The sequence below is a fragment of the Eptatretus burgeri genome, chromosome 8 (genome assembly GCF_056783735.1).
Source record: "Eptatretus burgeri isolate ZD-2024b chromosome 8, Ebu_testis_v1, whole genome shotgun sequence".
NCBI lineage: Eukaryota > Metazoa > Chordata > Myxini > Myxiniformes > Myxinidae > Eptatretus > Eptatretus burgeri.
Genome location: NC_140968.1, coordinates 38,248,032 through 38,260,738, shown reverse-complemented (window position 1 = coordinate 38,260,738; position 12,707 = coordinate 38,248,032). Strand labels below are relative to the sequence as shown.

Below are 12,707 nucleotides of genomic sequence, written 5' to 3'. Positions count from 1 at the left end.
GTTCTCCGAACCTCAGAGAATGCTGCAATACCGATGTTCAAATGCTTGAGCTCAGATGACAAGAGAGACAGGTGATCATCCTCTCTTAGGGATAGGACATTCCAGGCACCCACCCAAAGGGACCGTCTCAGTTTAATCCAAGGAAAGCATCGTCTGGTGGATGACATCTCAGCACCACCCCGACACACACCATTACAATCTGACCCAGGAAGGATACCCTGTGGTTTTCTTACTATCATCGAAGAGTGGGGGCCCAAAAGGCTTTGCCCCAATCCCATCATCCGTTGAGCTGCCCTTGGAGGGCAGCTGCACAGGAGGTACTCCCACAGAGTGGGTTTTCAATTTTCTTTGCATTTTTTTCTTGTGTTTTGCGGAGTGAAGGGCTTTGCAGTGGCTGGAGTGCAAATCCTGCCACCAACCTCCTAAAATAAAATATATTTTTTAAAAAAGTAACCCAACTGCAGGACGACGTCTGCAGACAGTTGGGCAGTATATATGGATGGCTGTTGGCTCACAAGGAGCTCCTCCGTCCTTTGAAAAGTTTTGTTTTTAATCCTGCTGGGTGTCCATATCACACACCCTCCTCACCAGGAAACCTGGTGGGGAATACGTTGCCGACAACCCGACCATGAAATAGGTTCGTGCAGGTTTATATGGTACCTGGAGGAAGTCACAGATCTAATCTTTAAATCGAAAACTTAATCACAAACTTGCCTGTTTTAAACAAACAAATTTTTGTTCCAAGTAAATTTATCCTTCACTTTCCAACCGTGTTAATCAATTTATTTCAGTAAATCGAGTCCCCCATGCAATCGATTTACATACGCTCGATTCTAGCTCTTCCCCGAACGTTGTCATGTTCAAAAAAAAAAATACAAATAAATAAATAAATAAATAAAATGTATTTTGCAACCGTCTGGTGGATGACATCTCAGCACCACCCCGATACACACCTGCAAAAATTTGGCCAAAATCACTGAGCCGGATCTGAACCGAGTTTTTGCTCCGGAGTCCCAGCACTACAGTGATGTTCAACCTATTAAGCTAATTAGAGGGCTGCGTGTCTGGCCCTCAAGGCCCTCTCAACTGCAATTTGTCAAAATGCAACATTTTAATAATGTTTGTTATATTACATTATATAAAGATGAAGAATATAATAAGGGATTTAACAGGATGTGAAATTCAAGTGTTAAATTCAAATTCTTAGCCATTTTGCTGTTTCATCCATCCTCCATATTTTACCTGTTGTTCTTATTTTTTTATGTTATCATATGATGTTTTGAACTTACAGCATCACTGAAGAGGAATTTCCCTGGATACAGGACAATAAAGATTATTATTATTTTAAAAATAATAATAATAATTGTAGACAAGGTCGAGGCTCATGGGAAAGTTAGAGCAGAATTTAAAGGAAGAAAATGGAAAGGGGGAAACACCAATGGCAGAATAGAAGCAAGAATGAGAGTGAGATCAAGAGAGAGGGAGGATAGGAAGGGGTGAACAAGCTGCACACAAGCTGAATGAAATACATCAAGAAGAGGAAGAGGAAGAGACATACGATAGAAAAATCAATTAAAGGCACAAATAAGCTGCTTAATGAGATTTCTGGGTGACCATATTGTGTGTAAAGCATTAAAAGTGAACATATAAAGGGTAGAGTGCAAGCCCAGGGAGGCCGCAAGTAGATGCACTGTGGGCAATAGGCCCACCACTACTCTAAAGGTACATGGGGGAAGGTGGGAGGCCTTGGAGATAGTGTTTTTTTTTTAACAAACAAGGGGATTTGTAAACAAAATACAATTCAAATTATATGTTGAATTTGAACCAGGATTTCCATTATCACAAAAGGAAAGTCGCTAAACAGAAAAAACAAAAAAGATGATGTAAACATGTTATCACAAAAGGAAAGTCGCAAAACAGAAAAAAAACAAACATGATATAAACATGTTATTGTTTAGTGAGGGCAAAGTGCAATTTGTTAAATTCCAGTTGGGATGACATGGTTACTTTTTCTGTGTTGTCATGGAGGAGTGCAATTGGGGGACCAAACCATTCTGGCTGGTACCTTATTGATTTCGTTCAGACTATTTATTCTTATTATCATTCTCAATGGATGCTTACACCACAATAGAACATTCCAAGAGTATAAATCATGGAACCAATCCTCCTCCCCCCCCCACCTTCCTCCCACCCCTAAACCCCCAGTAATCTACCTGCTTTACTTCAAAAGAAACCATCTGAGTCTCAACAGGGTCATCCTCTTCCTCCTTGTCCATCTGCACGTACAAGTCCATTATGTCTTTTGGCACGGCAGCAGTCTGCTCAGATCTTCCTCCCTGGGACGTCGAAGCGGTCTCTGGCTGCTGACTTGAGGCAGTGCCAGGCTTGTTCAGCTGTCCAATGTGTTTGCGTAGGAGTGCAGGGAAGGGTATAAATGAGAGCAGACGTTTTTAAAACACAAACTACTTCATATTAGTCTCTCAGCATTGCTGGCTTGGTGACAAAGTCAGTAATTAGTGGAGAATTTGTATAAAGTTTTACGTCCCATCCCCCACCCTCCATTCTCACATTATCTCCAATTCCACCGACGCACAAAGGGGACAACCCACCCATCATGGAGATAAATGACTATTCTCAAACCTGGAGGGCTGATTTGCTCGAAATCGTTTCCATGATGAGCTCCTCATCACCATCGTCAGCACGCAAACGGCATTGAGCGATGACCGATTCCTTCAGCAGGTGCTGGATCACATTTGGGAATGAACTTTCCACAAAGTACCTATTGGGAAAGGGCCGACATTTCGGATTTTCTTCCTCCCAATTCATTTGATGATGACAGTTCTGTAAACCTCGAACACATGACATTGCACCTCTGACTGGCTTGAAATACCCCACAAACAGATCAAGACACGTGGGTTGTTTTTAACCAGTGCAAGGCACATATTATGGACGTAAGAATTGAAATTTCATTCTCGGCACCCACCATTTATATTTCACATGCATCCCTCCAGCGTCTCAACCTCTTAATAGATCAATCTACTTTCCAATATCGGGCTGGTAAGATGGCCTACAGGCATGCGCTCGCCTCTGCCGTCTATAGTGCTTTCTACAGGCCGACAGTCACCCCGGTATTTCACAGGCAGGATAATTCATCAATGAGTGTGCCATCCTTCGGATGGATGTTAAACTGTGCATCCTGTTTACCAGCATAAGTTGGTGGATGTTAAAAATCCATGGTGTCCTTCGCGAAGAGTCGGCGATCCATCTCTGACATCCTGGCCAAATTCCTTCCCTAACTTCATGTGTCAGAGTGGTGACCCATCCAGGATTGTAACCCGAGCAGTAGAAACTACTTCGCCAGAACGAACAATCTGAAGAGCATGGTACATCAATTTCCAAAATCCATTCACTGACAAACCACAACTACCTCAACAAATGTTCTTTTTTTCATAATTGCCAACCTTCAGCACCTCCTCAATTTTGTGTATGAAAAAAATGAAAATGGTCTCAAATGATACAGTACTCCAAAATGTGTCGGAAAAAATAAACAGGTGGGACAAATCAACACATTCATTTCTACTTTCATGATGGAAAGGCGCCGAATGAGCTCTTGACTCCACTCATGGCTCGTGGACTTCTCCTGTCACAGTCAACGCATGGCTCTTAATGGCCCTCTCTCATCTCCTGTTCCTGAACAGGCTGGAGTTCCTCAAGGCAGGGTTCTCGACCATGTGCTTTTTCTGGTTTTCATCAATGATCTGTCTCTCTGGAAAATCCTCTTTATCTCTTCGCTGATGACTCCACCCTCTGCTGAACCATCTCTCATCAGTCATAATCGGCTAGCAGCAGACTTTTCACTCTCTGCAGACCTGGATGACCTGCAGACCTGCAGACCTGGATAAAATCACAAGCTGGTCCAACACTTGGAATATGTCTTTCAATCTGGACAAATCTCACACGCTCACTATGTCTCTGCGACAAAGACTGTCTGGAACCCCCCCACCCCCCCCCCCCCAATCTACCTTCTCAACAATACTCTTGAAGAAGTCCTTTCATTCAAGCTTTTGGGTCTCACTGTCTGCCATGATCTTTCCTGGGAAAGCCACATCTCCAAGCTGGCCTTCAAAGCCAATCACTGACTGGGGATCCTATGTCATACAAAGTCCTCCTTTGGCACACCTGAGCTTCTAATCATTTACAAAGCTTTCATCTGCAGTCTGATGTACTGCTCCCCCCTCTGGGTTTGTGCTCCTGCCTCACCCCTAGCTCGACGTCATGCTGTGCAAACCAAGGCTTTTAGGATCATTGGTAACTCTCGCGATGAAGCTGAGTCTTTGGGTCTCTCACCGCAGGCAGGTCGGTGGTCTTACCGTCTTCTACTATCTCTTCTCCGGCCTCGCTCCCCTGCTCTGTCTGTGATCTGTCCCCCCTATAATTCTGCAGGATGCTCAAGGTCCACCAAAAACCCCCTTCTAGTGAAACTGCCAAAAATCAAGAATCACTGCTCACCTTCCCTCCTTTTTTCCCCCACCTCTGGAACAAACTCCCACACTCTCTTAAATCCCACTCCTCCCTCCAGGTCTTCAAGACACCTGCTCACCACCATCTCGTATCTTCCCCCATCCACAACCTTGATCTTTTCTACCCCAGTTAATCCACCCCAAACCCACCTCCTTCAAATTCCCCGTTTTCCTTCCTGAAAGTCCCTGTAGTGGCCATCTTCTTTTCCCCGTGTACCCCACCCCATTCCCTTCCACCGATCACCTATGGTCTGTGTCCCTCACTATTTTGTGATCCCCTCTCCCGTCTCTCGCCTTGTTATATGTTGTGTGTGTTAGCTCTTACACGAGTCTCGACATGGTATCCAAAAAAAGAAGATGAAACCCCGTCGAGCCAAGGATCTTAAAAACACAATAGTTCAGAGCAAACATCGAGTTAGCAGTTACATCCGAATACATAATACTAAACGTCAGCAATTTTATTGTTCGAAAATAAATTGCCATTTGAGAATCAATATTACCTGTTGTGTTTTAGAACCAACTTCACCTTCCCGTAGCTGACGGTGCATAGCTGGGAAATGTAAACAAAGCTTCATACACCAAGTCATGCACCTGCTCGAATAATAAATTAATAAATTAGGGTAGCATCAACAAATAAATCTACACAGCTATTGGACACGCAGTGGATCAATAATCCGCAGCACTTTACCACTAAACTTCCGTCTAACAATCCAAAAAGCAATGTCGAGTATTATCAGTGAGTTCACACACACAGTCAGAAACATTTCCCAAAAGTCCTCGGGCATACAGGCAGGTACGAAAGGAGAAGCATCACTAATTGCTGCGGGAGCTTGTGCATGGAGCGAAATGCGGCAGCTCAGCCCAGCACACCTTGATGAAGCTGATGATGCCGTCAGGAATGCTGGTCTTACTCAGCTTCTGCATGTACTCGATGATGTCCGACGTCTGCAAGCCGACGCTTACGGCTGCGTACAGCGAGTAAGCGGTTAGCTTGTACTCGTGTATTGTCGTCGGCCTGCACACGGGCTCGGCAATGGCGATGAGGAAGTCGTGCGCATACTTGTAAACCGGGGACATCGCCTCCAAGAAGATGTGTCCATTCGGAGCCTGCAGCACCACGACGACAGTTCGAAATGAGAAACTCGTTTATATTATATAAAAGAATAATCGATCGATCCTGATGCGATCAATTTGTGGGACCGAGCATGGTGACAAAAGTCCCGAGCACTCAATGTTCAGCGTTTCGTTTTAAAGGTCATGTGACAGTTTCATAAAGGACACCAATTATAAGCAAGGGGAGAACACATCAAAACTGTGAAGGAATCCAAAGAGGTAATTTTTTTTTTTGTGGAAGCGAATTGCCCTGCTTCTTGCGGCATGGCAATCTCAAGCGACGGTGGTTCAGCGCTACATTTTCTTGTGTATTGTACATGTCTGGTTAAAGCTTACCACCCACAGAGGCCTGGAACTGTGGTCGGGTTTAAGGTGCATCTGCTTCCGATAGTCCTTTGCCCCATATTCATCTTCTTCAGTTGTGGTACAGTTCACCTGCCGACCTGCCACATTCGGTACTGCTATCTCCTGTCCATCTGCCACAGACTCATCATCATCGAAGCAGTCTTCAACTTTCTTCCTTTTTCTGGTCTTTTTATCTGCTTCAGAGTGAGGAGGGACGAACAAACCTCTTTATTGAAAAAGAAAAGGTCAAAGTTGAACATCGTTTATCACTTCAAAAACAAAAGGATGCGCCCATTTAAGAAATCACGACAATTACATTATCAATTCCCTCGCTGTCCGATCTCAAGATCAATACAAACAGCCGAACACGTACATCATCTTGTCCGATCATTCGGATTATTAAGAGGTCATACGTTTAGACATGAGAGAGATAAGACAACCTGGTATGAAAATTTGGTCCGTGGTTCATGGAGGAGTTTGTACATAAATCACATGTAGGCCAAAGACATCAGTGGACTTGAATGTGAATTACAAGGACATTAATAGACAATGGACAAATACACTTACTACTGCATATCTTCTTCTTCTTCTTCTTCTTCTTCTTTTGGATGCAGCATTTGCTGGGGATGCAGGTGTGCCGCTGATGCTGTGCCCCACAGTCGGTTGGAGCAGAAATTTGTTTTTTTGGCCAGAGTGCCGGCGATAACTCACCTACTCTTCGTGAATGGGAGAGCCGTATATGAGATTTGAACTTGGGTTTCGAGCGTCGATGCTCCTTCGAGTATCATGATCCGTCGGTTCAGTTGGATACACAAACATGCCAACATTCTTCTTCTTCTTTAATGACCACAATTATTCCCTTGTTCTGGTGGGGTTAGCCGGGGGAAGTTTTTGGCCTAAGTCTTTCACGAATCGGAAGGCCAAGCTTGACGTTAGACTCAGGTTCGGGCAGGAATTTGTAATTTGGCCATGATGCCGGCAATAGCTCGCCCACTCTTTGTAAAGGACACTCGGATATTAAACATCCATTGAATACTGACAGACAGGACGCCCGTTCAACGTCCATCCGAGGGGCGGCACTCATATTTATGAATCACTGTGCCTGTGAAACACCAGGATGACAGTATATAACTGGGTCAGGATTCAAACCCAGGCGAGACAGCTTAGAAGCGGGTGTGTGTACCTCAGGGCCATCTTGTCAGCCCCAAAAACGTATCTACCTGAAACTCCGAGTTGTCTGCTACTCTGAAACCAGGTTTGTTGGTCTGGAGCAAAAGTTTAACACAATCAGCAGTGGAAGTTAACTCAATGAAGACTTGTACGAAAAGCCATTCGACACTGACAGCATCTGAAAGCTTTCACTCGTGCAGAACAAAGTGAGTATGCAAAGTTTCCTGATGCGTCCCGACCGATAACCCTCGCGTCCGGACCGATACCCCTCGCGTCCCGACCAATACCCCTCACGTCCGGACCGATACCCCTCGCGGCCAGACCGACACCCCTCGCGTCCCGACCGATACCCCTCGCGTCCGGACCGATACCCCTCGCGTCCCGACCGATACCCCTCGCGTCCCGACCGATACCCCTCGCGTCCCGACCGATACCCCTCGCGTCCCGACCGATACCCCTCGCGTCCCGACCGATACCCCTCGCGTCCCGACCGATACCCCTCGCGACCCAACCGACACCCCTCGCGTCCCGACCGACACCCCTCGCGTCCCGACCGACACCCCTCGCGGCCCGACCGACACCCCTCGCGTCCCGACCGACACCCCTCGCGGCCCGACCGCCACCCCTCGCGGCCCGACCGACACCCCTCGCGGCCCGACCGACACCCCTCGCGGCCCGACCGACACCCCTCGCGGCCCGACCGATACCCCTCGCGGCCCGACCGACACCCCTCGCGGCCCGACCGATACCCCTCGCGGCCCGACCGATACCCCTCGCGGCCCGACCGATACCCCTCGCGGCCCGACCGATACCCCTCGCGGCCCGACCGATACCCCTCGCGTCCCGACCGATACCCCTCGCGGCCCGACCGACCCTTCCGTGCTGCTTCCTCGCTTGGCGATCGGCTTTTAGGATACGAACACGAACAAACAACCATAGGTTGGCAACCACTGCGCAGGCTTAAAGGGCCGAATGGTTTCGTGAAAACACGAGTGTGGGTCAAAGCGGAGTGAAAACGGGCAATGCGTGACGTAAACGGACAATGCGTGACGTCACGGGACAAGGTTTGATCTCTTGGTCAAACAGTCAAGTGCATGAAGTATAAAGCCGAGTCTGAGCTCCTCATATCCAAATGACCGGTACGTGCGGTGTCTCTCTCCATGAATCCAGGTGAGGTGAGGTGAGGTGAGGTGAGGTGAGGTGAGGTGTCCCACCGATACCTTTCTCGTGTTTGCCCTTCTTCCCCATGACGTGACTCGGGATCGCTTTTTCGGCACCAACAACTCCTCGGGACTTCCCCCTCGGAGAGCATCAGCTCCACGGACCAGATCCCTCCATGTGCGTCGCTCCCTCAACAACGGTCGGCCGGAAACAAGAGGCTCCACCACCGGACACGATCGGAGGGAGAGAATAATATATATTTTTTAAGGTTATGTTCGTTAATTTCCTCACATTAATCTAACGCTACATCGACAAACGTTTGTATTTTATAAACTGTCCTCATAAGATAAAGAGACGGGTGGGGGAGAAAAGCGTCGAACGAGCGACTGACGTACCTATACACCGCCCACGCGTCTCTCGGTGACGAGACGCTGAGTCCTGCTTGTGAGAACCTGACAGAAAAAGTCGTAAAATTTAATTTTCTGTGAGGAAGTGAAGAGCGAGGACGTTCCCGGTACCACGTGGTGCTCAATGAATCGAGATTATGAACAGTGTGTGATGGAGGTTTAATGTGGGCAATGTCGGAGTTGGTGGTGACGGGGAAGTGGACCGTGTTTCCTGCAGGAAATGTGCGCAGTTGGCACAGCTGGGCATTCTTGAGGTCGGACATACGTCACAGTCACGTGACTTCGCTTGGTAACGAGACCCGCCATATTGGCAAAGGGGAAAAACAAACGCAGCGCCGATCGCAGACGCACGCACATCGTGGTTTCACTTGCACGCAAAGAGGAGTGATTTTTTTTTTCTGTCGATGTATTTCAGATAAATTGTTGATACATCGTGTTCACCCAAGTGTTTGCAATGTCATATCAATATATGGAATATTTGTCAGGTGATGCATTGGCCACAGATCTTCTTCTTCTTTCGGCTGCTCCCGTTAGGGGTCGCCACAGCGGATGATCCGTATTATCCGCATACTGATTTGGCACATGTTTTACGCCGGATGCCCTTCCTGACGCAACCCTGGTCGCCTCTTACGACACAGGGATATGGTACACCTATTTTAACCGGGGTATACACCGGCCCAGTACACTGGTACTCATTTCGCCGACCTCGGAAGGATGACAGGCTGAGTCAAACCCCTGGTGTATTAATTCAGTGGCCCAACGGGGCTTGAACTCAGGACCTTTTGGATCCCAAGCCGCTGCCCTAACCACTGCGCCAACACCAGGCATACACATTGGCCACAGATATCGAGCCAAAATACAGTTAATTGACCCGATGCACGAAGCGAGTGACATCACGGCGGAAGTTAAGGCTCCGCCATATTGAGTGGCAAAAAAAAAATCATGGCTGCCACGCACGTGTCACGCCAACTTCTGGGCTGTTTCCATGGATTGGATGATGTTTCTAAAAAGAGGTACTGCGAAAAACTGAAGCTGTGTGGTCTTAGTGAAGATCCTTATATTACTTCAAAGGATAAATGGACATCAGGAAATTTTGGCCTCAAATCGTTTTCCCTGACATCTATGTTCACCTCGTTGAAACGCCGGGTCCTTTCACTCGAGCCACCCTGAAAGCCTCCAAGAGTACGGACGCTTACTCATGTTATGTCGCCGGGTTTGTTGGTGACATAATCTCGACGAAAGCTGACAAGAACTGTATTATCGTGAGGTAAAGGTAAGCCTGTTTCCTTTCATTTCACTTATTGTATTATCGTTGTTGCTTGTTTTGTTCAGCAACCAGTGTCACTTTTTTAACCTGACTGCTGCCACAAGTTTATTTCAAGTGAACCTCTTGTCTAAATGCTAAATTTGTAGAAAATCTTCGTTCGTCATTTTGCTTTCAGATACATTATATTTTTTCCATGACAAACATCCGGTGTAATGCCACGCTGCTGTGGATATTTCCAAGTGCTAGTTTTTTTTAATGTATTATACCATACCTGCCAACCTTTTTTGAAGGAAAAGCGGTAGGCTGGCATCGCACGCGTCCCTAGGGGGTCCGGCGGCATACACCCCCAGGAAATTTTTCAAAAAAATGAAGCAAAATGGTGCAATCTCCTGCATTTTGAGACCACAGTTAGCTGAAATATATCAACATATTTTTCGAGCGAAAAAGAGAAAACTTAACATGGTTGATCTACTCACCAATCTTTATTTTTCTAAGACATCCTGATCATCAATCATGTTTCCATAAATTACTGACTGTCCAAGCTCCACATGTATGTGCCCATACGTGTACACAAGAGTTTACATAAACTCGCTGATACATCTTTATGAATGAAATGACTGGCCACTCTGATTTCATAGCATATTTACAGTCTACCTTACGCGAAGCCTTCATACACTTGAACTCTGTTGTCCAACTTGGCTTAAACTTGTTGACCCAGCGTGGGGGTGGTTTTTTTCTTTTCTGGTGTTTGCATTGTTGTCGTGCACTGAAGCGATGAGTCCTCTCTGTTAACTGCAGTCTTTGATCATAAATGGAAAATGGCGCGTTGTCTGGAAATGAATGCCCGCTGTTTCCTGTCGTCCCATTTGATTGGTCATGCTTAGTTTGGAAGCAATAACCAATCGCTGATGAGGTAAGAAATCAAGGTCAGGCACGAGTTTTGTAGAATGTAGAAGCAGCCGCGTGTAATACGATCTTGGCATTGAGAAATGAATGCAAAACTGTAAAAACACAACTATTTTTTTTCCAATAATAATTTCCAAATGCGGTATGTCTGACTAATAAAATCGGTAGGCGTTGGGAGCTATAGAAAATCGGTAGGCTACCGCGCAAATCGGTAGGGTTGGCAGGTATGTTGTACATATCGATGTGACTTTCTGTAGTGAAACAACTCAGAACTGTGCACGTTAGCTGTTAGAAAGGCGATCTAGCCCATCTCATTCTGTCAATAAAACAAGGGATATAATGCATTTTATTGATACAAATCAGACAATATTTTGTAACCACCAGCTATTTAATACCAACTCCTGAAATAACGTATCAGAAATTAGTTACATACCAGAGACAAAATGAAGGCCACACAACCAGTCATGTTTGCCAGGTTGCCATTTTTCTCTTCTCAGAACCGATATCCAAAGATTTTGTCGGTCTACTTCGGCGGGAAAGCGGTAAAACTTCACTCCGGAGACTTTAGTATATCGCCGAGTACATCCCGGGGCGCAACAACTCTAACCCATTTGCAGAAAAAAAATCGCTTGCTTGGAAATAACGGTGTAGTTGAAGTGGAGACTATCGGTTGTTATGGACGCGGTATACTTTCTTGCCACTCAATATGGCGGAGCTGCCACAGTCACGTGACCGGTGACGTCATCTGAATAAGGCCTATTGACCTGCTTTGTCTGTACTGTGTGATGGTGAGTCATCTGTGCGAGTTGTGGGTCACCCACTGACCCAGCAAGAATGTCAATGAATGATTAAAATATTGCTCACATTCATGTTGTATAAATTGTCTTATCCCTGATTTTAATGATGTGTATGACTATGTCTATGAGCGTTGCCATATGTGAGTGAGCATGTGTGCCTGTGTGTCTCTACGTTTTGTAATGATGTAGCAGTGCATGGCTATTTCTTGTGGCTGCTGAGTTGAAGCGCCTGGGCTGAGGACAATACTGCGGTGAACTTAAAGGAAAGGCCGACACATTGTCATTGCATTTAGTTTGCAAGTTCTAATCCTATTAATGGCAATCAAGGGTCAAGGCATTAATGTTTTTGTGTGATGTACCATTGCTTAATTGCCCTGGTACTATTTTAATAACTAACCACAGAATATATTTTTCTTTTTAATCTCAGGAGTGTTCACACATGAGGCAATGAAAGACTACCGATCATTGGAAGCCCACAAATTTTTTGTCTCTGGTTGGGTGCAGACTGTGCTACACAAAAATGTTGGAGGTAACCATGTTATAGCCTCTAACATTTGTTTGATCAACCATCAAACTCTAACATTTGATAGAAATCAAATGTTAGCCATTTATTAGGGTTAACACTCAGCCACAGAAGTCTCCTCTCTGGTTCAGTCGCCCAACTTGGTATGAGATAAAACTAGAGTTCTGAATTTTTTGCCTTGTTATTAGTACAACTGAAAATACAGCAACTTTTTTTTTTTTGTATACCTTGTCGAGGCTCGTGTGAGAGCTAACGCACATCAAGGGGGCATGAGACAAGAGGGGCGGGAGTGGAAGGGACAAAACAGTGGGGAACAGACACATTAGGAGATCTGTGGAAGGGAGAGGGATGGGACAGGGAACATGGGGAATAGAAGATGGACATTACAGGGACTTTCAGGAAGGAAAGCAGGGAATTTGAAGGAAGTGGGCTTGGGTGGATTATCGGAGGGTAGAAAAGATCGAGGATTTGGATGGGGGATGATAAGAGGTGGTGGGG

General features: G+C 46.1%; 1 protein-coding gene across 3 annotated transcripts in view; it reads right to left on the bottom strand.

The window, feature by feature from the left end:
* ERCC3 (ERCC excision repair 3, TFIIH core complex helicase subunit) overlaps positions 1-8,527 on the bottom strand; it is a 30,811-nt gene extending 22,284 nt beyond the window's left edge. Inside the window, exons 1-6 of one of the 3 annotated variants that reach the window (XM_085893707.1) lie at positions 8,369-8,527; positions 5,970-6,175; positions 5,391-5,627; positions 5,021-5,070; positions 2,641-2,779; positions 2,214-2,393 (exon numbers count right to left, since the gene is read on the bottom strand). In XM_085893707.1, coding sequence (XP_085749833.1) covers positions 2,214-2,393; positions 2,641-2,779; positions 5,021-5,070; positions 5,391-5,627; positions 5,970-6,175; positions 8,369-8,396 — 840 coding nt within the window. In that variant the 5' untranslated portion in view covers positions 8,397-8,527. Of the gene's footprint in view, positions 1-2,213; positions 2,394-2,640; positions 2,780-3,204; positions 3,318-5,020; positions 5,071-5,390; positions 5,628-5,969; positions 6,176-8,368 lie in introns of those variants that run through there. The other 2 variants (XM_085893708.1, XM_085893709.1) reach the window with 2 other exon arrangements.
* Positions 8,528-12,707: the final 4,180 nt, after the last annotated feature.